The 22,456-nt window shown below is 57.3% G+C and overlaps 1 protein-coding gene across 5 annotated transcripts in view; it reads right to left on the bottom strand.

Moving 5' to 3' along the window:
- Window positions 1–1,048: 1,048 nt before the first annotated feature.
- The window catches only part of ADAMTS10 (ADAM metallopeptidase with thrombospondin type 1 motif 10), a 76,252-nt gene continuing 54,844 nt past the window's right edge, over window positions 1,049–22,456 (bottom strand). For 4 of the 5 annotated variants that reach the window (XM_054805281.1, XM_054805280.1, XM_054805283.1 and 1 more), the window contains exons 12-25: window positions 21,935–22,042; window positions 18,596–18,741; window positions 18,096–18,159; window positions 17,158–17,260; window positions 10,288–10,421; window positions 9,298–9,421; window positions 8,688–8,768; window positions 7,076–7,239; window positions 6,526–6,652; window positions 5,443–5,572; window positions 4,737–4,941; window positions 4,328–4,504; window positions 3,452–3,608; window positions 1,049–2,939 (exon numbers count right to left, since the gene is read on the bottom strand). In XM_054805281.1, coding sequence (XP_054661256.1) covers window positions 2,830–2,939; window positions 3,452–3,608; window positions 4,328–4,504; window positions 4,737–4,941; window positions 5,443–5,572; window positions 6,526–6,652; window positions 7,076–7,239; window positions 8,688–8,768; window positions 9,298–9,421; window positions 10,288–10,421; window positions 17,158–17,260; window positions 18,096–18,159; window positions 18,596–18,741; window positions 21,935–22,042 — 1,830 coding nt within the window. In that variant the 3' untranslated portion in view covers window positions 1,049–2,829. The remainder of the gene's footprint in view (window positions 2,940–3,451; window positions 3,609–4,327; window positions 4,505–4,736; window positions 4,942–5,442; window positions 5,573–6,525; window positions 6,653–7,075; window positions 7,240–8,687; window positions 8,769–9,297; window positions 9,422–10,287; window positions 10,422–17,157; window positions 17,261–18,095; window positions 18,160–18,595; window positions 18,742–21,934; window positions 22,043–22,456) is intronic. The other variant, XM_054805284.1, reaches the window with a different exon arrangement.

The following is a 22,456-nucleotide window of genomic DNA, read 5'->3' as shown; positions in this document are numbered from 1 at the left end:
CCAGCAGGGATGCTCAGAGCCTCCACAAAGCCTTTCCCCCCACCCCAAGGTGACAGTTTGATGTGGCCCCTTCCAGGGGCAGCCAGTCAGTGCTGGGGGATGCTCTGCTTTAAGGTGCTTTTAGGAGCAAGATTCTTGTGGTTGCCACTTTTTTTTTTCAGGTCTTTTGAATATAAAAGGCCACATTTGAGGAAACATTTTGGCTACAAATGGACTGAAGCCATTTCAGAAAGACCATCGCTGGAGCTGCGAGCGGGACGGATGTGGTGGTGTCCCGACCGTGACTGTAAAGCCGGTTCTCCTGCAAACGCTGCGCACACACGGACCCGTCTTCATGCAGAAGCCCTGGTGTGCAAACATACCTGCGCAAGCCCTGGCTCATTGCGATGGTACCGCAACCTCTGCCACGAGCAGCGACATCTCCAGCTGGAGCAGGTTGCTCAGAGCCCCGTCCAACCCGACCTTGAATGTTTCCAGGGATGGAGCATCTCCCACCTCTCTGGGCAACCTGTGTTTCACCACCCTCAGCGTAAAAAATTTCTTCCTTATATCTAGTCTGAATCTCCCTTCTTTTAGTTTAAAACATGACCCCTTGTCCTATCGCTACAGGCCCTGCTCAAGAGTCTGTCCTCTGGTTCTCCAGAGCCACCGACACGGCGCAACCCTTTGTGTCAATCCCCACGGGAACCAGCCCAAGGGATTCAGGGATGTGACAGAGGTGTTTCAGTTCACAGACATGTCGGTCTTCAACCAACCACCCCCCCCTAAAATCCCAACCCTGCATTTACCAATACGGGATCTGGGTGCCCCCGGGGTGCAGAGTCAACCTACAAGGGGTCTGCCAAGGGCAAGCCTGGTCCCATGTGCCACGCAGCAGCTCTGGGCAAACCTCCACCTCTCTGACCCGCTCCGGTTCACCTGGGCTGCAGGAAAAAACACTCCCCTGCCGCCCAAACCCCTCCTCCAGCACAAGCACAAGGAGCATCATGGTGTGGGGCTGCCCAGAGCCCAGGCTTGCTGCTCGAGAAACAAGACTGGGACCAGAAGCTGCGCCCGGGATCGTAGCTACTCCTTTATTATGAATCATGCTGTTACGTCGCTCCTCCTCAGAGTTAGTACGTTAAACATTTTTCATTATATATATCTCTATATAAAAAGGTGAAAACACCCCCTCCTCTCCCCAAAATGTCAGAACGGAGCATTGCACCAGGAAGGAAGACAAATGAACGCCCGCTCGACAGCCAAACGGGATTTGCTGAGCACCAGAGAAGCTGCGCTCGGCTGACGAGCAGGTAAAGATACAGATGGCAGAGTGAGACGTGAGGGCTGGCAGGGCGGAGGGGTCTGCTCTGGGGAAAGAGGGCTCTCCGCCTCCCTGCACCCTACGGATGACCCCCAAGGGGAACAGAACATGGCTTTGGACAAGATTTCCCACCTTGGTGATGCAGAAAGGCCTGAAAATAACGACGACGACGACGATAAGAAAAAGCACATGCTTTGTAGATTGGAAATTCAGGTCTCCTCCACAGGCTGTGGTGGCCCATGGAGAAGACGTGTCGGCCCAGATTTGGCCAGGAGGTGACTCGGAGGAATTTCAAGCTTGCTCTTTTCCCATCGCTGAAGGTCCCCTGAGGGCAGAGGAGTGGGTGGCACTGCGACCGGCACCCCGAGGCCACAGCGGCAGGTGGTGAGGCTGCCTTTGGAGGCAAAGCACCTTTTGGAGGCAAAGCACCTTTGGAAGTAAAGCACCTCTGGAGGCAAAGCAGCCGCGGAGGCCGTGGCGTTCACTGGGGAAGGCTGTGCCAGGACCAGGCAGAGTGGTCCTGAGTCATGCCTTGGTAATGGGGACACTGTGACCAAGACGGTTCTCGTCCTGCATCCTCCTTTGCTTTGTTTCCTACAGTCCAGCACGTCCTCAATGCCCGCTAAGTGACTGCAACCCTGAGCACGCCTCGGACCTGACCTCAGCTCGTGCTTCGTGGTGTCTCTGGAATAAAAATGGTCATAATAGTGACAAGGGCTTCAAGGAAAAATAGGGGGACACCCCAATCAAAGTAGGTTGTTAAGAGAGTTTGGATAACCCCCTCTCCCAGTTAAACTGGTGTCACCGCTCTGCTCACTGAGTGACCTGCTCTCTGTCCCCTGCTGCATGTCCCTGCAGGTGACAGGATGCAAACAAGAAAACAACATTCCTGCTCCAACCCCACTCCCAGCAGCTGCTCATCTTCATCCATCGCCCAGAAGCCACAAGCCACGCTTGTCACCTGTGGTACCTGAAACCTCCTCCCTGTCTCCCCTGGGATCCCCGAGGGAAAGGCAGGAGCCCCCGGTGCCCTCAGCCTCCCCGGGAATGCCCCACTGTGGACCACGATGCCCCACGATGCCCTCGGGACACGGGCGTGGAACAGGACGAGGCAAGAGCGGGGGCGAGTGGTGCCGCTTCGGTGGCTGTCTCAGCGCCTGCAGGACCTGGGTCTGCTACTAATAAATAACAATGTCAGAATTTCAAGTAATGTCCCTGCTGCCGCGCTCTGCCCAGCTTCTCCCTCTCCCACCGCTCATCGACCGGCTCCTGTCGCACTGGGCTGTGGTGGTGTCTGCAGCGGCTGGCAGTGGTTTAACTGGGAACCTGCCATTGTGAAGCTCGGGGGCGAAGGGTGCATGTCTTTGGGGGACGGGTTTGGGTGACGCCGGCTCCCACCGGAAGCACGACCAGTGTCTATGTTGGACCCAGGGGAGATTCCCAGGTCGGAGAGGAAGGGCACGTCTCAGTGGCCCTCCGGCGTAGCTTTTGCCTTCCAGTTTTCCCACGGGGGTCACGCTGTGTCCCTAGTGCCCCTGGCATGTTTTACAGCACATCTGTCGGAAGTAGGTCCGGCTGCAGAACTTGAACTTCAGGACGAGCGGGCAGTACGCCACCTTGTTCACATCCTTGCACTCTGGATGGGCGACAGAGGGAAGCAGGGTTACAGTTGCCTCAGGGCTGGGGAGCCCCAGGGCGGACTTCTAACCAACCCTCTGCAAGCTCCTTTTGCACCCTGATGCACAGCTCCTGGGGGGGGCACAGCTCCTTGGGGGGGGGCACAGCTCCTTGGGGGGGCACAGCTCCTTGGGGGGGGCACAGCTCCTTGGGGGGGGGCACAGCTCCTTGGGGGGGGCACAGCTCCTTGGGGGGGCTGTTTGCCGGGAAGCAGCAAGATGGAGCCGTGCTGAAGCAGCTACTGAGAACCTCGCTACTGAAATCCTCTCTTTGCCAAGGTGCAGCTACTCCATTTCTCAGGGTCACGGCATGCCGGTTTGCCCTGGGACCGGAGGGGACGGCACCAGGTCTCCCCACAAGAGCCTTACCCCACGGCACAGCACCTAGAGCTCCAGCACCCCTGCACCGCATGGCCCCCGAGGCCGGCAGCGCTCCGCGTTTCCCTCCTCAGCCCCACCCCGTCTCCCTCACCATCAGGGTTGTCCGTAGGTCCCGATTCACACTTGGTCTCGCACTGCTGCATGCCGGGCGGCTGCAGGGTCTCCACGCAGTCACTGGACAGCTGCCCGGTGTGAGCCAGGCACTGGACGGATCTTCTTTGCTGGCCAAGGCCACACTGTGCGGAGCACTGCCGAGAAACAGCACAGTACGGAGCTGCAGCGGCCGCCATGGCTTTAATAATGTGAGGGGAGAGGGCATGGCCAGGTCTGAGGAGGTGCAAAGGCGCTGGATGCAGCCGTCCCTTCCCTCACCAGCAGCTGCAGGGACCTCACCAGCACGGCTGAGCACTGCAGCCCCACTTCTGAACCTCCAGGACTCAGCGAGGGTCTCTCCATCCAGCCCTACATCACCGGCCTTTCCCAGGCCGCCTGCACCCTGACGTCACCCTGCAGCTCGAGGGGTGTCAGAGGGAAAGGAGGACTGTCAGCATCACCTCGCTGCGGGTGCCGGGCTGGGCTGTGGCAGGTGGACCCGCAGTGGCCTGGCTTGCAGCTGGCGCGGCCCATCTCTGCAGCCCATCGCTCCCACTGCACAGCACTGGTCCCCGTCCTCACGGCTCTGCTGCCCCCCAGACACCCGTGGGGTCCCTTTGACAACTTCTGTGGGGCCCTGCTAAGCCTGGGAGATTCCCTGGGTCAGCTGTGCACTTGGGCCACCGTCACAATGTTCTCCTGAGCCAAGGAGGGGGCAAAGAACACCATCATGGAGTCCTGCCGGCCCCCAGATAGTTGTGGTGGCCACATCGGGTTGCGCTAGCAGGTAAAAGCCTTGTGTGCACTGGGCTTGGAAGGGCTGGGGAGGCAGAGTCTTCTCCTTCGATAACCCCAAGGAAAGGATTGTCCCTACCTCTCCCCACTCGCCAGTCACCCAGCGCGGCGGTGGGCAGCGCCGCAGGTTGCACCTCATGCTGGTCGGGGGCTTGGAACCTTCGTAGCACTGGGAGGTGGGCAGCGTTGTGCTGTGGTCACCGCTCTTGCAGAGGACAATGCGGTGGCGGAAACCTGGCCCGCAGCTTGGGGTGCACTGCCAAGAGAGGACACAGACGGTCAGGATGCACGGCACAGAGCAGAGAGAGGCAGCTCTGGCCCTCCCCACCAGTGCTCCCACCTTGCCTGTCTCCTGAGCTGCAAGGCCATTTCCCACGTAACGCTCTCCATGGCCAGCAGCCATCACCGATGCTCTGGCCTAATCATTGACACTGTCCTCCTAAGGACCAGTGCCATCAGAGAGGTGAAGGCTGATGTTAAGCAGTTACCTCAGACCAGTCCAGGGCGACCCACTCTGGAGGGCACGTCTGGTTATTGCAAGGCTCGAGCATCTTTGGCCGTGGATGGGTGCAAGAAGCATCATCCAAGGTCTTCTCCTCGGTGGCAGAGATCTTACGCTTGCAGAAGACGCTGCGTGTGCGGACGCCTTCGTTGCAACTTCGGCTGCATTCAGACCAGTTCCCAATCACCCAGCTGCAGACAGGTAAAACAGCAAAGCTTGCGAGGGGCACGGTGCTCCACGCTCGTCCCCATGCTCCCGTACACAGCCCTACTCCTACTCTGCCCGCAGCCTCCCAGGCAGCTCAGGATGAACCACAGGTTCCTCCACATCTCCCTTTTCCCTTCAAGAGAGGGGCAAGGGCCAGCCAGGGAGGGGCTGGGACAATTTCTGAGGGACTGCGCTGAGTATCTGCTCTGCACCAAAGGACCAGACGGGCAGGGCTCCTTTCTGCAAGTAGCACGGCGGCGCAGGGAGGAGGCCACGCTACGGACGCCATCCTCGGCCAACGCACCGTGCGCTCGGCACGTGTTCCCCCTCCCCAGCAGAGCCGCTCCAGCCAGGTAGTGTCACCCCCGGGGACTGTGGCAGGGGACGCTGAGTTGGGAATGGCAGAGAGGGAGGAGTTTCACCCTCCTCCACGCTGACTTTTCCACCCACATTCCCTTTGATCCGCTCCAAGCCACAGTACTCACGCCGGGGGGCACGGTTCAGTATTGCACGGCCTCTGCCGCTCTGGCATTTTGGTTTCAGGGCTACAGAAATGGTTGAAGACAGTTGAGCCATCGGCAAGTTTCTTGCATACCACAGATTGGATCTGGCTGCCTGCCAAGAAAAAGAGGCAAGGGGGAAGAGAGGAGGACCCTGGAGCTCGCCCTGAACCAGGCTGCAGGGACGAGCCCCACTGCTCTGCTCCTGCGTGGGCAATGCGACGGGGCAACCACTTGCCACTGCACCTTGTCACACCTGAACCTACTTCTCTATTCATTATCAAGGCCTCCTTTGCCTCTAACATCTCCAGAATAAAAATGGAATGGGTGAAGGTTCACCAGCCAGGGCAGGACCCGGCAGAGTTTGCAGAGGATGGAGGATTGAAGTGTTCCAAGGATTTCATCCTCGGATAAACCTGTTCTAACCTTGGCCTTGTGACGCTGGGCAGCACCGGGGGGGAGCAGCTGGAACAAGAGGGGGCAACGCTTTGTCGAGGCCTAGGACCAGGTCAGCACCCCTAGCTTGAAACAGGGAACATGATTAAGCCTTGCTTTGGAAACCACCTCTTCTTCTGAATACCAGCACAGTGACCTGCAGCCAGGTTCTCCAGAGCCACGAGACACGGCACAAACCTTTGTGTCAATCCCCACGGGAACCAGCCCAAGGGATTCGGGGAAGCGACAGAGGTGTTTCAGTTCACAGATGCGTAGATCTGAAGGCGTAGGGGCTGCTGCAATCAGCTAACCTGTCCTGCATCACACCAGTAAATGATTTCCAAGCATCTCATGCCACCTTCTAACACCTCTACCACCTAGACCTGCGGTCCGGCCGAAGAACGGCATCCAGGCTGTTTGCCCTGACACTCTGCCCGCAAGAACCTGCTGACTGACACCAGTTTGCGTGTGGCTGGGTGCAGGGTGGGAATATGTAGAAATCTGAGAGCTCCTTCAGAGCAAAGCAGATGCTAACGTCCGTGTGCTGACTCCTGTGGCCCAGACGCAGCGCGCGAGAGTCACAGGAGTGCAGACACGAGTGTGTCCCCCAGCCAACACGGGGCCAAACCTCACCCCCTGCACACAGCACTGAGCATTTGGTCCACGGGGTGTAGTGCCAGGAATATTGGTTCGAGGCATCTCTGCCGATGGGTGCGTTGAACTTGTACCGGATCCCCTGCAGCTCTGTCCGCACAAGGACCTGCGGAGAAAGGCACCATCGAGGCATCAGTGCCATCGAAGTCCAGCATGGTTGTGACCGTCCGGATGGCATCCCACAATCTCAGCGTGCTCTCTAAAATCCAGGGCAGCTGAAATCTTCCCCCCTTTCCCTTTCCAGTCCCTTCCAGCTTTGACATGGCAGCCACCAGTGACGACAGTGGTGCAGGCATGAAGGTGACACGATCAGAGGACAAGCTCCCGTGCACTTAAAGATTGAATTGTTCCAAAGCCTGGCAGATTAGGGAGGGAGACCTGAGAATTTAGCCCAATTTACCTCTGATCTCTGTGCCCCTTTACTCCAGACAGCAAGGACAGGGGCTGATTAGCTCCAATTCCTATGTAGTCACAGCAAGGTCTCTTTAGCCCAGCCTAGGTGGGGTTTTGAAGGAACTGTGTTACCAACCATGACAAAGAGGGTGACATTGGTGGGTCCCAAGGCCTCCAGGGACTCAGGCTCCTCTGGGGATCTCCTGTAGTGGAATGTTGTGCCTGCGATGTCAAAGCGCCGCGGGGGGTCGATGGAGAGCTTCCCATTGATGTAATACTCGCCGCTCTCTCCTCTCAGCGCTGTAAGAACAGGGGAGCAAGGGTTAGCAGAAAGGCTGAACGTACCCGTATCTGGCTTCGGCTGGGCGCTTCTCATCCGCCAGGCTCAGAGCGCTGCCACAGTGGAGGGTAAATATCACCAGCCTCATTTTACAGGGGGGGAATAGGTGGGGCAAATGAAGTAGGTGCCTGGCTCAGGGTCACCCAGAAAGTCACTGGCAGAGGGAGGACTAATGCACCCATCATCTTGTCTCAGCCTGCCTGCCACCTCAGGGTGGAAGGATGATGCTGCAGGGAGCTCTGCTGCTCAGGGTGGTGATGGGGACACCTGGCAGCATGAGGAGCTGTGGCCATGCAGCCAGGTTCAACTCCAGCTGGGCAAACTGGGTCTTGGCTGCTGGGGCTACTGGGGGAGGCTGGTCCCCAGGAACCTGGCTGTGGTTGCCTGAGTGAGTCGCTAGAGGGAGATCGGCTCGCTTGCTCCTTCCCGCTCCCATTCCCACGCTCTCCCTGCTCGTTCCCCGCCACCAGCACCGCGCTGGCGTCCGGCTCTGCGTCACTCTTGCCCTCGCTGCTGGCAACGACCTCATTGCCATGATGCTCTGGAGCAGGGAGGATGCTTCGTACTGATGAGGATGGAGGATGCTCCCTCCCCTCCCACTGAGGTGCAGGGACAGATCCTGGAGTGGGAGAGACTGATGGCAGCAGTAGATAGAGATACGAGCTTGGGCTGTGCCTCCAGCGCGCAGAAATCCAGTTTGGATGGACATGAGGAGTCCCCAGGATACCTGGGCCAGCCAGAGAGGGATGTCGGCATCCCCAAACCCAGCAAAGGGAGCTGGCCTGGAGGGATGCTGCCAGGAGAGCCCGGCTGTGACCTCCCACCACTGCTGGCATCTGGGAAGGCTCCAGCTCCTGGAGAGCCACTGCAGAGGCACCGGGCAGCGAGCCAGCAGTGAGCACCCCTGCCCACCTCTCCACAATTGCTTGGAGGACAGAAAGAGAAGACAAGGGGAAAGAAAAAAGCCCGTTATAAAAACCAGCCAGAGTCTGGCTGGAAAATTAAGCCCAAGGAAAATGTGAGCAGGTCTATTTTTAATCCCCAGCCCAACATGCTGGCGGAGGGGGGAATGCCAAGGAGCCACAGACAGTGCCAGGAACAGCGGGGTGTGGGGTTTGCTCAGGGTTACGCTGCTGAACAGTGAGCACAGGACGAAGGCAACGCCGCAGCGAGACGGGCTGCGTGTGCCACCCTGACACGGCCCACGCTGGCCTAGGACACGCTGCCCTGCCAGCAGGCCCTGCTGCCTTCCTCGGCCCCCAACCCCATGCTGTGACCCCCAACCCCATCCTCTGCTGCGGTGGGAGTTTTCCATGCTGGGCCTTTCCCACGCCCCATTTAACCGCAGGGAAATGGCAGACCAAGGGGTGTCTGGCTGGGATTTCAGTGTCCTCCAGCCCCACCTCACCTAGGTAGTTGATGGAGAGGTTCAGCTCCCGGATGTCGATGTGGACAGAGCCCTTGGGAATCTGGATCACCTCTTCGTAACCTGTGAGACAACCCAGGGCTGGTGAGCGGTGATGCTCAGCCTCCGAGCCCAGAGCCAACCCTGCCATGACCTGGATGGGGCTGTGTGCCACCCTGTCACCCATGGGTTAAACACTGAACAAGGTGCTGGCAGTGCAGAGGTGTTCGTTCAGCCACCCACTGCAATTAAACGGAAAAAGCACTATGGCCCACAAGAACTGTGGCTTGCTTACTTGGTAGTGTGGGCTCTTGTGATGGGACTGGTCATGATGGGACTGGCTGTGCTGGGGAGGTGCTGTGGAGCTGGGATCTCCATGGGCATCTCCACAGCCTGGCGTCAGGGCAGGGGAGCAGGGAAGGAGCTTGGTGCTCCGTTCCAGGGACTCGGGTGCCAGTGGTGGCTGAGTCTCTGCTTGCAGCCTGGTCCTACCCTTTGGGGTGTTTCCCTGGGAAATGTCCCTGCCTGTCCTGCACATCCCCAAGAGCAGGTGAAGCTGAGGACTCGAGGGTGGCTGACACCAGCTGTGCTGGCCTGGCCGCTTGCTCCCTACCTCCCTCCGGCAGGGACTGGTTGAAGATGCCCTCAACGGTCTCACAGGAGCTGCCGTCTCCCCCACACACGCGACACTTGTCCTCCTTTGAATCAGAGCCCAGGACACGGTCGCAGCCCACGTGCTGGAGGAAGAAGCAGCAGGGAATTAGCCATCCTGGTGGGGCTGTGTCCTCCCGACACCTGACCTGCAGCATCTTGGGGAGCGGGGAACTCCCCCGGGCTCCACCCCACTCCCCTCCGTTGCACCGTACACCAGGCAGTGCTCAGTAACATCCCCTCTGCCCAGCCCCACTTTTCTGCCCCCCCCTCTCCAGGGACAGCCTTTGGGGGGGGGTCTCTCTCCAAGACTGGGGAGCACAGGCAGAAATCCTGTGGCTGTGGGACAAGGCAGAGGTTAGGGTGCTTACACTGAGCTGGTGGAGCCGTAGCAGCCCAAGGGGACCCGTGTCCCTGCAGCACCAGCAGCGTGGTAGTGAGCCCACGTGAAGCCTCTGGCTCTGCCCCGCTGCCGCAGTATGCTGGCTAGCACGCAGGACACCGGCGTGGCTGTGGCTACCTGTGGTGCAATCCCCGTTTTGTTCCGCAGCCCCACAGAGACCGAGATCCCATAGGCACGGGAAGGGAGACGGACAGAGGGAGCCTGCCTGCCTGCGGGCTGGGGGGCATTTGCCACTCCCATGGCGCTTTCTTAGAACTAAACTTTTATAGCCCTCCAGGTCCCGTTTCAAGGGCAATAGCAAGTGCCTGGAACTACACGGGCTGTAAATGCAGAGACCCATCGCTAACGCAGGCCAACGTGGCAGCCGGTGCATGGAGAGCGGATGGGCACAGGCACAGAGGTGGATGTGGTCCTGCTCCCACGGGGGAACTGGGTGCCCGGGCAGAGGGATGCCCATGTCCGTGTGGGCGCATGGAGGGCAGTGCTCCTCTGTCTGGGGGTCTGCCCTTGCCTTCCTGGCCCGAGTCCGTCCCAGACCCCCGGCAGCACCTTGCACTCCCCGTTGACACAGATGTCGTTGGAGTCCTGCCGGCACGGTGTCCCGTCCACCACGGCCGCGGCTCGCTCTGTGTAGAAGTTGAAACCCTCGGCCAGGCAGTTGAGGGAACAGGCTTTCACACCCCCTGGGAAAGAAGCGGAGGTTCAAACGATGCCACCAAGGAGAGAGAGGAAAGATGTGCAGAGCCAGAGATGGATAACGGCTGCCTTACCCTTGGCCTCCCCACACCTCCAACCTGCGCCTGGCCCACCGCACAGCTCCAGGGGCCCAGGCAGGTGAGCGACTGTCCCTTCTGCACAGCCTGGGAAACACAGGCAGTGTGTGACAGGGAAGGAAACAAACCGACTTGTTCTTATCTGGTGTTGGTCACTCCTGGGTCACTTGGCACTTTATAAGGGCTGACACCCTTGTGCCCATTTTACAGACAGACAAACTGAGGCAGAAGCTCTTAAGTGACTTGTCCAAGGTTTTTCAGCTACTAGACCAGAGCAACCAAGTTTTTCACCTCCTAGATCAGTTACTAGGCCAGACCAACCATTTCTTTCTGCTCAAGGCTGGTAGATGCTGAGTCCTTCACAGCAAAGACAATGACGGCAGCGCAAGGATGAAAGGGAAGGATGACCAAGTTATAGCTAAAATACCTGCTTTCCCAACACCCCTTGCCAAAGCACCATCTGAGGAACAGAGACTGGATATCAGCATAGTGGCTTACTGGGAGCAGGTTGTGGGACTGGTTATGGAAGAGGACGCCTGAGCAGAGCAGTTTCCTGCCTCCTGTCATTGGATTTTATCAAATGCTGGTGCAGATTGTGGCATTTTCTGCCTTTACTGAGCACCCTAAGAAGACCCAACAACCCGCATGACCCTGGCAGAGAGATGCATGCCTGAGCTGTGGCAGTTTGCTCCTGCGGGCACCAGCAACAGTCATGAGCTGCATGCCAGAGCTGGGAAGCACCTAGGTCAGGAGAAACTGAAATCCGCAAAACTTGCAGCTCGATACAGCACATCAAAGGTGCAGATGGAGGGGAGGGGTGGCCCAGCTGTGCCTGGGAGCACCTGAATGCAGCTGGAGAGAAGAAAGAGCAAAGCCAGGAGAGGGAGGAACAGGAGGAGACACGAGAGGGGAATTCAGCTCCTTGGAGGCATGCTGTCAAGCAGGATGTCTGGGCAAGCCCCTGGAGAAGGTGTTTGATCGACCCTCCTTCTGGACAGACAACCCCGTCCACAGCACCCTGGGCTCTCCCCAGCCCCGTGACGGAGCACCAGGGCCACCGAGGGTGACAGCGCAAGCACGACTTCGAAAATTCACAGCCATCTTGCCACTGCATGCCTGGGCCCCAGGTCTGTCCAGCCAGACCTCAGGTGCAAGATGTCACCAGCAAGGCAAGAAAACCTGAGTCACGAGGGACCCATGCTGCCTGTGGGGTCTCCCACCTTGGAGAGGCCACGCCATCGAGCCCCACCGGCAACCGCACGCATGCAACTGTCCCACCAGCCTGGGAGAAGGGTTTGTGCGGGTCTTCCCAAGACATATCTGTGATTTAGCCAGTGCTTGCTGGTTCGGGAACATCTCTCCTGGCGGTGGCCTTACCCCTGGCAGCGCAGCGGTGTGCTCCGTCGGCTGCACGCGACCCTTTGTCCCTGCCTGCATGCAACTCTCTAAGGCCGCGCTCTCCTCTGCCGTCACTGGAGTGCAGGGCAGGCTACGTGATGAAGCAGAGCCGAGAAAGAGCCAGAAACTTGGGGGTTTTCATTTCAGGGCTCTCAAATGGGTTTGCTAAGCTATTTACATGTGCTCCTTATTCCCTGCCTTGTCTCCAGCTACAAGGAAAAGCAAGACCCACTGCAAATGCCTTGCTGCAGTTCCCTGGTGGGCAGCCATCCCCTGCCACAGCCTGTTTCTGCCTCTCTCCCAGCCTTGGCTCCATTTTAACAGCTCCGAATGAGCTGCAGGATCCTCCTTTCTATCATAACTCCTCACCACTGCTGTCCCATGCCCAGGCTGGTGCCCAGCACCCTCCAGCAGTTCCGAGCGTAATCGTCATGGGCTCAAAAGAGGAGCCCGTGGGGAAAACTGGAATGAAAAACATAACGAGCAGGAAGAAAAAAAAAAAAAAAAGAAAAGAGGGAAAATAAAAGATTGGGGATTGGTGGCAGGAAGCCAAATTTCTTCCTTTGCCCTGACTTTGTTAAAGGGCTGCAAAAATGCTGCGAGTCCATGAACTCAGCTCATCGCAGACCTGGGGGGGTTCATGGGGGTTTTCTCATTGCCCTTCTCTTGCTGGAGCCCAGCAGGATTCGTGTGCGCACATACACTTAAATCCTCAACAATTCTTTCAAAGAAAGAAACCTTCTTTCAAAGTGAGATCAGCAGAGATGTAGGAGAGTGTGTAGAAGACAGCAAGCCCTCCATGCTGGGACCGTTGCCCTCGTTCCAGCCCATCACTGGCGAAGGCCATCACTGGGCCACCTGAGCTCAGGACGTCCCCAACACACCCTCCCCGGTGACAATTTCCAGGCAGGATTTGCCACTGGCAGCCAGGTCACCCTCCCAGCGATCAGAGGAAAGGAGGGGCGGGTACCACTGCCCAGTGTCTGTTGGGAACTGGACTTTTCCCAGTACTCAGCCAGCCAAGAGGTACTGGGGGGGTGTGTGTGTCTGGGCATCGCCTCGTCCCACCCCTGTGGGTGGCCATGGCACACACAGGTTTTACTCAGGCCAGGAAGAGCTGAAATCCTCAGGTGATGCTTCCACTGACCGAAACCCTGGGATCTCAGCAATGGAGGGTCGTGCTGGGCGATGCTACAGTGGGAGAGCTGGCCCGGAGCGAAGGGCTGCCCCATCTCCAGGCTCTCTGCTGCATCCCTCCAGCCCTGCCCAAGGCATCCCGGGGAGCTTTTTGGTGCCACAGGCCAGGCAGGGTGTGAAGGCAAGTGTCTCTGAGAGGAGAAAAAGGGTGAACTGGAGGCAGCTGGGCCTTACTGGTGTTCAGCTGGGGATGGACTGGATCACAAATGTCAGGGCACAGACACTGAACAGCAAACGCAGTCTCTGGAGCTTTACCCAAGAGCCCTCGTGCAAGGTGGTTCCTTAAAAAGGCACCTTTCTAAAGCCCTAGACCAGTGACAACTGCGTGTTCCCACAGCAGCAACATGGCCAGGGCGAGTTTTGGACCCCAGAAAGATCCTTTGAAACAGCACGACATGACTTGGCATTCCTGGAGATGGGAATTAAGGACCATATTTTCACCAGCAACCAGGATCCAGCCTCTCCTCTCCCAGTGTGGGAGCGGTTTGGTGGGAGCTGTGCTTTTTGGGGTGGGAGCCTTAAGCCTGGCAGAGCAAGGCAGTGCTCTGCATCCTCCCAGGCTGACTCACTGCTGCCCAGCGATACCCGCATCCGCAGGGCATGAGCGGGACCCTCGGCACAAGCCCCGTGGGACATTTGGCAGCGGAGAGGCAGGAGAGGCTCTGCGGTGCCTGTTGTCACCCGCGCACGGTGGGGCCACCACCACGGGAGAAGACCCTGCTTCCACAGAATGAGTGGGACCTCCTCAGCCTGCCCACTGCCTGGTGGATGGTACTAATTGACTGGGAAACGAGCAGCAGATCAGATCATACAGCGTGGAAGAGCACAGGGTCTGCCATAAACACGGCGCGGGTTCCTAGCCCCCACCACACCCCCAGAGAGGCGAAACCCCCCAGCCACGCATCGGCCCACAGAGAGCCGCCCGCCCTTCGCTTTGGGCTGAGAAGTCTAAGGTCAGCAACAGCCAAGTCTGCTGCGGGTACTCCTTTTAATATTTAATATAGCTATTAAAATAGGATGGAATATTTTCAGTTGGCTACGTGGTGCCTCAGAGGATGTTTTGTTCCTCCTGCCTGCCCTGTCCCATAGAGGAATTAAAGCGCATTACAATTTATGATGAGCAATCTCCTGTTTTCTGCAAGCCCCTGCTCCTCCCCATCCCTCTCCCAGCCCCGTGAGCCGCTTCCACTCTCCCCTGGGTCTCGCATCCGCCAAGAGCTAAATGAATAACTAAGCAAATAAAGCAAAATAAACAAACAATTAAAGCTGCCTTTCACGAGGTATCTGCTGACTGTTGAGCTGCGAAAGGCTGAGCTCAGCGCTTCTCGCTGGGGCTATGTCTTGCGATCCTGGGGTCGGGGCTCCGCGACCGTTATAAATCACACGCCAAACTGGCCCCACGCAAAACCCAACCTCAACTTGCCACTGACCCAGCGGCTGGCATCAGGCTTTCCGCGAGTGGCTCTTTCCCTTCCCGAATTCCCTGTGGGATCAGTGCCCTCCCCTATCCAAGCCAGCGGGGTACTCCTTGTCCTCAGGGTGGGGGTGCTCCGTGCCTGGGATATTTCCCTGAATGTCTGACGATGGGCAAATGGCACAGGCACCCCTGCACCACTGCACCTTTCGGCAAGGGGGGGTGGCTCAAGGGTGCGGTGCCGAAGGCAGTGGCGGAGCTGAGCAGGGGCCAAGGCTCAGCAGAGGGCCAGGGTGGTGAATGTCTCCAGAGCGGGGACACGTACCCAAAAGCAACCTGAAGAGCAGATTTGCTACCAGCCGGAGGGCAGACTGCCTGAGGACGAGGCCACCAACAAGGATGGATCCTGGGGGGCTGCTTGTGCCAGGAGGGAGGGAGGGACTGACACACGTCACCCCAGAGCTCTCTGGGCACCACTGGAAGAGCCCAGGAGGGAGAGAGGGAGATGACGGCCAGCCCTCATTGCCTTCCCAGTGCTGGGGTAGGGGAGGACTGCTAGCACAGGGGCTGCAGGGGAAAACATGGGTCCTGAGAGCAAAACAGCTGTGGCACAGGGAAGACAAGAGCGGCCGTTTCCTGGGAGTCTGATCTAGGACATGGAGGAGAGGGTGGAGGTGCGAGGGATGCTCCCTGCCTCCCCCCAGGATGTGTCTCTGACACCCAAACAACACCGAGTATCACAAAATCCTGCAAGCAAGTGAAGAGGCGAGTACCTGTGCTGCCGAAGTCATAGTCATAGAACCACAGAGGGGTTTGAGTTGGAAGGGACCTTCAAAGACCATCTAGTCCAACGTGCCCCCCCGCCATGGGCAGGGACCCCCTCCACTAGCCCAGGTTGCCCAAAGCCCCATCCAACCTGGCCTTGAACGCTGCCAGGGATGGGGTGGCCACAGCTTCTCTGGGCAACCTCTGCCAGTGCCTCACCACTCTCATCGTACACCGTTTCTTCCTTATGTCCACTCTAAACCTACCCTCTTTCAGTTTGAGACTGTTGTCCCTTGTGCTGCCACTACAGGCCTTGGTAAAAAGTCTGTCTCCATCTTTCTTAGAAGTCTCCTTTATGTACCTGGCTGCAATCACATCTCCCCAATCCTGCCAGATTGCCCAGACTCGGGAAAATTTGTTTGTAGCTGAGGGGGGAACAGTGATGACACCTTACTACCTCCACGGTCCCAGCTGACCTGAGGGTCCGGTGTGGACAGCCTGTGCCACAAAGAGCTAATCCTGCTAATCCCATCAGGAGTCACTGGCTGACAGCTCCCTGGCAGGCGGGTGTCAGCACACACGATTTCTCGAGAGCTGGGAGATGGGCGCTCTCCTGGCTGGCAGAACGGGCTGAGGAGCTGCAGCTTCCAGCACCTCTCTACTCGTGTGAACGTGAATCAGTTTCCCTACCTGGACCACTGCAAAGGAAGACAGTGAATCCCTTTGACACCGAATACATGAACCATAACTGCTAAACAACACGGCTCGTCATGACCATTACCCATGGCCAACCTGGAGAGATGAGACAGGGAGCTCACATGATCAAAGGTGCCAATGCTCACAGCCTCCTGGGAACGGGATGGGTTTCATCACCTTATTTTATGGAAGAAGAAGCTGAAGCAGAGAGAGAAGGGGGTTTTTTGAAAGCCAAAGCAAAAAATCAGTGTCAGGGCCAGATTACAATTCAAGGGCTGATGTTCAACTGGTCAACCGTCCTCTAGACTCAAACCACTGGGCCATGCCTGGGGAAGAGAGAGGTCCAAGTGAGGGCAGATCCAGCCTGCGGGGCTATCAACCACCTTGGCATCCATTGGGGTCTTTGTGTGACTTACTGCTTTGCAATTTTATTACATTTTTATTGATCCATCCCCTGCAGCCTCAGCACATCTGCTCCAGCTGCAGGAGCCCCGCTGGGAGGTGTCCTTATTTACACAGCTGCGAAGGATTTCCCCAGTCAAGTTCATTAACTACATGAAGGAGACGTGCTGTTCTTTCGCATTATTAAGAGATTTCTGCCACAGAGGCCTCCTCCTGCCCCCTCTCCTCGCTAGACACTTCTGCAGGACACAGGAGGACTGCCCTCGGGAAGAGGGGAGCTCTTTGAAGGATCCACCGGTTCGCCTCCCTTCTGCATGTGCAGGAACTGGAAGCTTTACCCGCCTGCGCAGGGAGCGCTGCCCTGTTTTCTCCCCATCAGGTACCAGGCACTAACGACTCCCTTCTCTTGTCTGTCCTCCTCTTTGCTCATTCAGCACTTAAGACTCGAGGAAAGAAGTTGAGCAGCTCCGATGCTGCTGGAATTGTTTCTAGCAGAGTGATGAAGTTAAAGAGCAATTGCACAGGGGTAAGTGGCCCAGGGCACAGCAGGACGGTCGCGGGCCAGCGCTGCGGGCAGCCGCCTGGAGCGATGCACGCCAATCCGTAGTCATGCGAGGGGGGAGGCAGCATGCCCCTGGGACAGAGAGCGTGCCCACCAGGCCACTTGGACCATGAGAATTCTCCCTGCAGAGAGCAGGCGAGACCAAAGCCCCGCATAGCCCTGCTCCTGTTCTGCCTGAGCCAAGGGATGCTCAGCCCAGACCCAGCACTCACCTCCACGGTACGTCTTCCAGGTGTAGTACTTCCCTCGGAAGGGGACGTTATCGAATTCAGCGCACTGCAGCTCTCGGAAGTCCTGGGAGCCCGGTGGGCAGTCCTGCAGCCACACAGCCAGCGATCAGTGCGTTGGTGAGAGCAGTTTGCCTTATCTGCTAGGAGGGCAGGAGCTGCTACGGGGAGGAGGACACCTGCCCTTTGAGGAGATGGACAACAGCCCTGACAACTGGCCACTGTTACAGTATGGCAGGACCATCCTTCCTGCAAAGCTAAACACTTTGAAGACTATACAGCATAAGACATTGGGCCCCAGCTGCTCTGTCCGTAGATGCGACACTTGCTCTTGTGAGCAATCCTTTAAAAGCGAGGTGCAAAGCCCAGGGGAAGCAGTGAGGAGCCATCTATTTCCCCACTACCAGCCTGTGGATGTTAAAGTTACCATTTCCTAGGTCCAAAGCTTCACTGAGCTTCCCTGCAGCGCAGTTATTTCTCTTTGCTCCCCTTGAGGTTTAACCCTCAGCCCTGGGAAGCTGCAGCATGTTTTGTGAGCGTCTCTCACCTGACCAGGCTTGCACTTGCAGCGTGCGAGAGGCAATCGCTGTCATGTCAGCGCTGGAAGCCTCTGATCTCTCCTCCTTTGCCTCGTTATGTTTTCGGGCTCCTTCTTGATGCCGAAGCCCCGCAGGTATGTGCCGCCCACCCACCCTTGGAGCCAGCTCGCAGCCGGCGCAGATGTGCAGCATCCTGCTTGACTTTCCCCGCTGCGGGATTGCAGCCGGCATGGCATGGTTCGCCCCCATCCCACCCTGCTTCCTTCTCCCGTGGGTCCCCTGGCTGCAGGGAGAGGGCTGATCCCCAACACAGCGCTGTCTGCCCCACCGGCAAAGCCCTGCTAGCCCACCGCCGCTCGTCTCCCCAGGCCCGGCGATACTCACGTCGGTGTTGCAGGACCGGTACCGCTTCCGCTCTCCGAGGCAGTACTTCCCTCCGATTGTGGGCCTGCGAAACCAGGAACGAGATGGGAGAACCAGTTCAGGACAGTGAGCCGCATTTGTGGTAGGCGGCTGCCCCAAGTTTGCAGGAGCATCATGGCTCTTCCCAACCCTGCGCCGCTGCGAGGACGGATCCTGCCTGGAGGGGCTACTGCAGAAGCGCAGCCCCCCCAGCAGACCTCACGTGCTCAGCTCCACAACAGTGGAGTTGTCCAAGTGACTTTGGGTCTACGGCTGCAGACCCAACACCAAGGGCAAGAGCACCGAGCTGTTGTGAAAACAGGAGATGGGATTTGCGTGCAGGAGCCGAGACCCTTCCAGGAACTGAGCGCAGAGCTGCACGGGCACCTGGCTGCCGCCTTCCCCACGGACCCGAACGGCGATGCCGTGCAGCCAGGACAAGGCAGGGCAACGCTGACATGGCCATGTGCGTGTACACTTACCGCGGGCTGTCGCAGTGGCGAATGGATGATGATACGCCTCCGCCGCACGTCCTGCTGCACTCGCCCCAGGATGACCAGGCTCCCCAGGCACCGTCCACGCCCTCTGGTCGGGTGCCGAAAGGCACACACTCCCTCTTGTAGCACCACTGGGGAAAGACAGAGCTTCAAACACCCTGAACACATGGTGTTGTCCTCTCAGAGTGCTCCCCAGCCTCCTCCGGACACGGCAGCCAGTTCTGTGCTGGCTGGATCCTGTGAAACCTGAACTCGGAGCTGCGCTGGCCTGGGAATCAAGTTCTGCATTGCAGAGGGCATTTGCCTCCCCCCAGGTGCCCTCTCCTCCGAGTCACGGTGTCACCACCTGTGCACGCTGCGTACTTGGGGCTCTCAGGAATGCTGGGACCAGTCCCCCCACTCCCAAGCCCTGGTGCACCATCCTGTGGGGCAGGTGGCCATGGGGAAGTTGGTCGCTTCCCCACTTCTCCTGTACAGGGGTCTTGGATGACTGGGTCAATCAGGGTGACACACGTTGTGAACAGGGACACGTAAGAGCACACACCTCACCGCCTATAAAAGCACACAGCAGCAAGTCCCACGTGAGACTCGGACAGGAGCTGCTGCTGCTGGGTGGTAGGGCCAGGATCCCTGGGGGACGTGGAGGCCTCCACCGCCAGCTGCTTCCTCCCAGGATGGAGTGAATTGTGTATGTTTACTGGGAGCTCAGCTTGTGGTTAATGTGTCAAGCTGACCCGATCTGCAAAGGGTCCAGGTTAAATTAAAGTTTTGATTGTAATAACGTTGTTATGTCATTGTTCTGCTGAGGATCCTTACAGAATCCGCCTGTCCCCATCCTGTTGGGTGACAGATGCTCATGGAAACTTGCCTATGAAATATTTCCCTTGGACCTGGAAAGCGTCCTGCACCCCCTGGAGTCAACAGTGATGCAAGGAGTTGGACACTGCCAGACCCGCTGCCGTTCTCTGGGCACGGTGCCGGACACCGTGCCTCGGGGGCTGAGATAATCCCAGGAAGGAAGAAACTGCTGTGTGCTCCTTCCAGGGACTGATAACCCACCCTGGAGCTGCTGGTATGGCCTCTCCCAGCTCCTTCTGAGCCAGGCTCTCCACGGGCAGCACGGTCGGCAGGGAAGAATGAACCATGGCCTCCCAGGACACTCAGCTAGCCGCCTCTTTGCACACCAGTGCCTTGCCAAAGGTGCAATCCCATGCAGAGGAGACGCCCTGCGGGCGCAGCCTTTCTGGTGTCCCTGCTGATGCTCCGGATTGGAGGTACCGGGGCTGCTGCTTTTGCAGGAAGGACCCAGGAGCCTGCCCAGCCCCTGCAAACCCCTCCACGTTTGCTCAGGGCTCCTGAAAGCATCGGTGATGGGCTCTGCCCTTGTGCCCTGGCTGCAAGGAGCAGAGCCCGGCTCGCTCTCTTGCAGCAAGCATGGATGTGTGTCGGCTGCAAGATCAGATACGAGTCATGAGCATGTGGGGAGGGAGGATGCGTAATGCAAGGCATCCTCACAGGGTGCGCTGACCACAACCTGCGTAAAAAGTGCTTAATTAATGGAAATTATAAAGAAAACAAACAAACAAACAAACGAGATAAAAGAAAAATCAAAACAAATCATTTTTGACAGGGAAGGAGCCAGCAAGACAGTGAACCTGCTGTCTGAGCAGCCGGGCTGCTGGGGGCACCCCTAGAGCAGCAGAAACTATCACCAGATCTGGACCTGAAGTCACCCACCGTGGGTTCTCAGGGTAACACAGGTGAAGCTGTAACAACCACGGGGGATCAGTTAAAAATAATGGAGAATTTGGGCGGAGGAAACAACCAGAGGTCTGGGATGTGGGCACGGCCACCATCCAATACAGCTTGGCTCACTCTTCCCGCTGACTGCTTCCCCAGCTGGGTGGCAGAGCACAAAAACTCACCATCTCTCTCTCCTTTAATCTCGCATAGCTTAAATACCTCCTACGCCCTGATCCTTCCCAGTTAGAAAGGGAGAAGCCAGGGCAGACCTCGGGGAGCTGCTCGAGCCAAGCGTTGAGGTCTGAGGGCTCACCCGGCTGGCGAGCGCAGGGCCCACCAGGTAGGGAAGGTGTAGAAACGTAATACAAAGGTGGATCTTCTTTCACCCAAGGGTATCGAATCACTTCTGAAGCATGAATTGGTACCGAAGGATGAAGAGAAGCACAGGAAGGTAACTGGGGGTTCAAACCGAGTCACTGGGAATAGTTCCCATGAGTCCTGGGGGCTGTGACTGCTCATCACTTCACTTCTCTTAGGACTTTTGAAGAAACCTGGTTTAAAAACAACTAGGAAGCGTGGGGGAAAAAAGAGATATCTAGAAGTGGGAAAAGCTGGTAAAAAAAGATGACTAGTAGAAAAAAATCGCCATTGTATATGGTGAATCTCCAGCAGCAGGGATGTTCAGCCCCAGGAGCTGCCTACTCCTTTTCGATCTAATTTCCAGCAGAACTAAGATGACTGGCGAAGAATAATGCATTTGTCAAAGCCACCCTCTTTCCTGCGCATCAGCTTCTCCAGCTCCTTAAGGATTTGAAATTATTCTGAATTTCTTGGGAATTATTTTTCCTCTAGTGGAAAACCACATGTCCATTTAATGGAGAATGTCCCAGCCCTGATTCTCCATTGTCCCAGTTATTATTCAGTTTGCAAAGACACTTTAACAGGGGTACACACTCACTTTATATTGGCACAAATGCGTGTAGGAGGTGCAGGGAACGAAGCGATATGAACAATCAAGACAAAATTCACTTTCAAAATATGTGGTCATGAAAAATCCTACCCTTGTCTCTCAGCTGAGTCTAAAAAATGAAGGTTTCATCATAGCTAGCCTTGTGAGGCAATTTTTCACAAGTTCCTCTGAAAGCATATTACAAACCCATTGTCCCTCCTGGGGAAACAGGGGCAAAAAAAATGACTTTTCTCAGGACAGCCGGGAGACCTCAGCAGACCTGAGAACAAGAAGTTCATCTAAAGCATACGCCACAGTTCGATGTCACCTTACTGCGCCTCCTAGGCAAGACCAAGCAGCTCACTGGAGCAGGGACTTCACAGTCTCCATTTCCAGCAAGATGCTCTGTACTTCAGGGTGATTACGGGCCTCTGGGCTCCTTGGCACATCCCAGCCTCCCTCAGTGCTGGCGGGGAGGGTAGGGGTGGCTCCGGGAGGCAGGGGAGGACAGGCTGGTGGGTGCTCTTAAATCAACTCCGTGTTCACCAACGCAAACAATAATCCCAGTTATTGCTGGAAGAGGGGTTGAACCACTCACTGTCAACTCGCTACGGTGCCCCGGGCTTCCTTACCCCTTTTTCAATGGTGTTGGTTTGGCATATGGTCCCCTCAGCAGCAGGGATGCTGTTGGTTATGCAGCGGTTGCTTTTACTCAGACACCATAACTCACTGCAGACTTCCTGCAAAGAGAGAGGTTTTGGGGGAGAGAGGGGGAGGGAGGAAGAAAGAGACAAAGAAATAAAGCCAAGATTAGGATTCGCTTCTGCTAGGGGCTGCGAGGCCGGGGCAGCAGCACACCGGTGCGCTTGAGAAGCACCAGCTGCGCTGGGACACAGGGACAGGAGTGTTTGCAGCATGGTGGGGGGAAAATGAGATAAAATCTTGCAAGGTGTTACCAGCTGCAGTCACCCCAAAGACACTGACAGCTCACCCCCTTCTCTGGACTAAGCCTAAGCACTTCTCCTGCAGCAGGGGTTCTCTGGATTTGAAGGTTCCACTGCGCTCGGGTGCCAGAGCCGGCTGCCCCGCCAGCCTGCACGGCCAAACCTGGTCTTTGTGCCGCAGAGGACACATATCCCCGGACATCCCGGTGA

The sequence above is a fragment of the Grus americana genome, chromosome 28, assembly GCF_028858705.1.
Source record: "Grus americana isolate bGruAme1 chromosome 28, bGruAme1.mat, whole genome shotgun sequence".
Classification (NCBI taxonomy): Eukaryota; Metazoa; Chordata; class Aves; order Gruiformes; family Gruidae; genus Grus; species Grus americana.
Note: the sequence above shows the minus strand (reverse complement) of the source record. Positions and strands in the feature narration are given on the sequence as shown.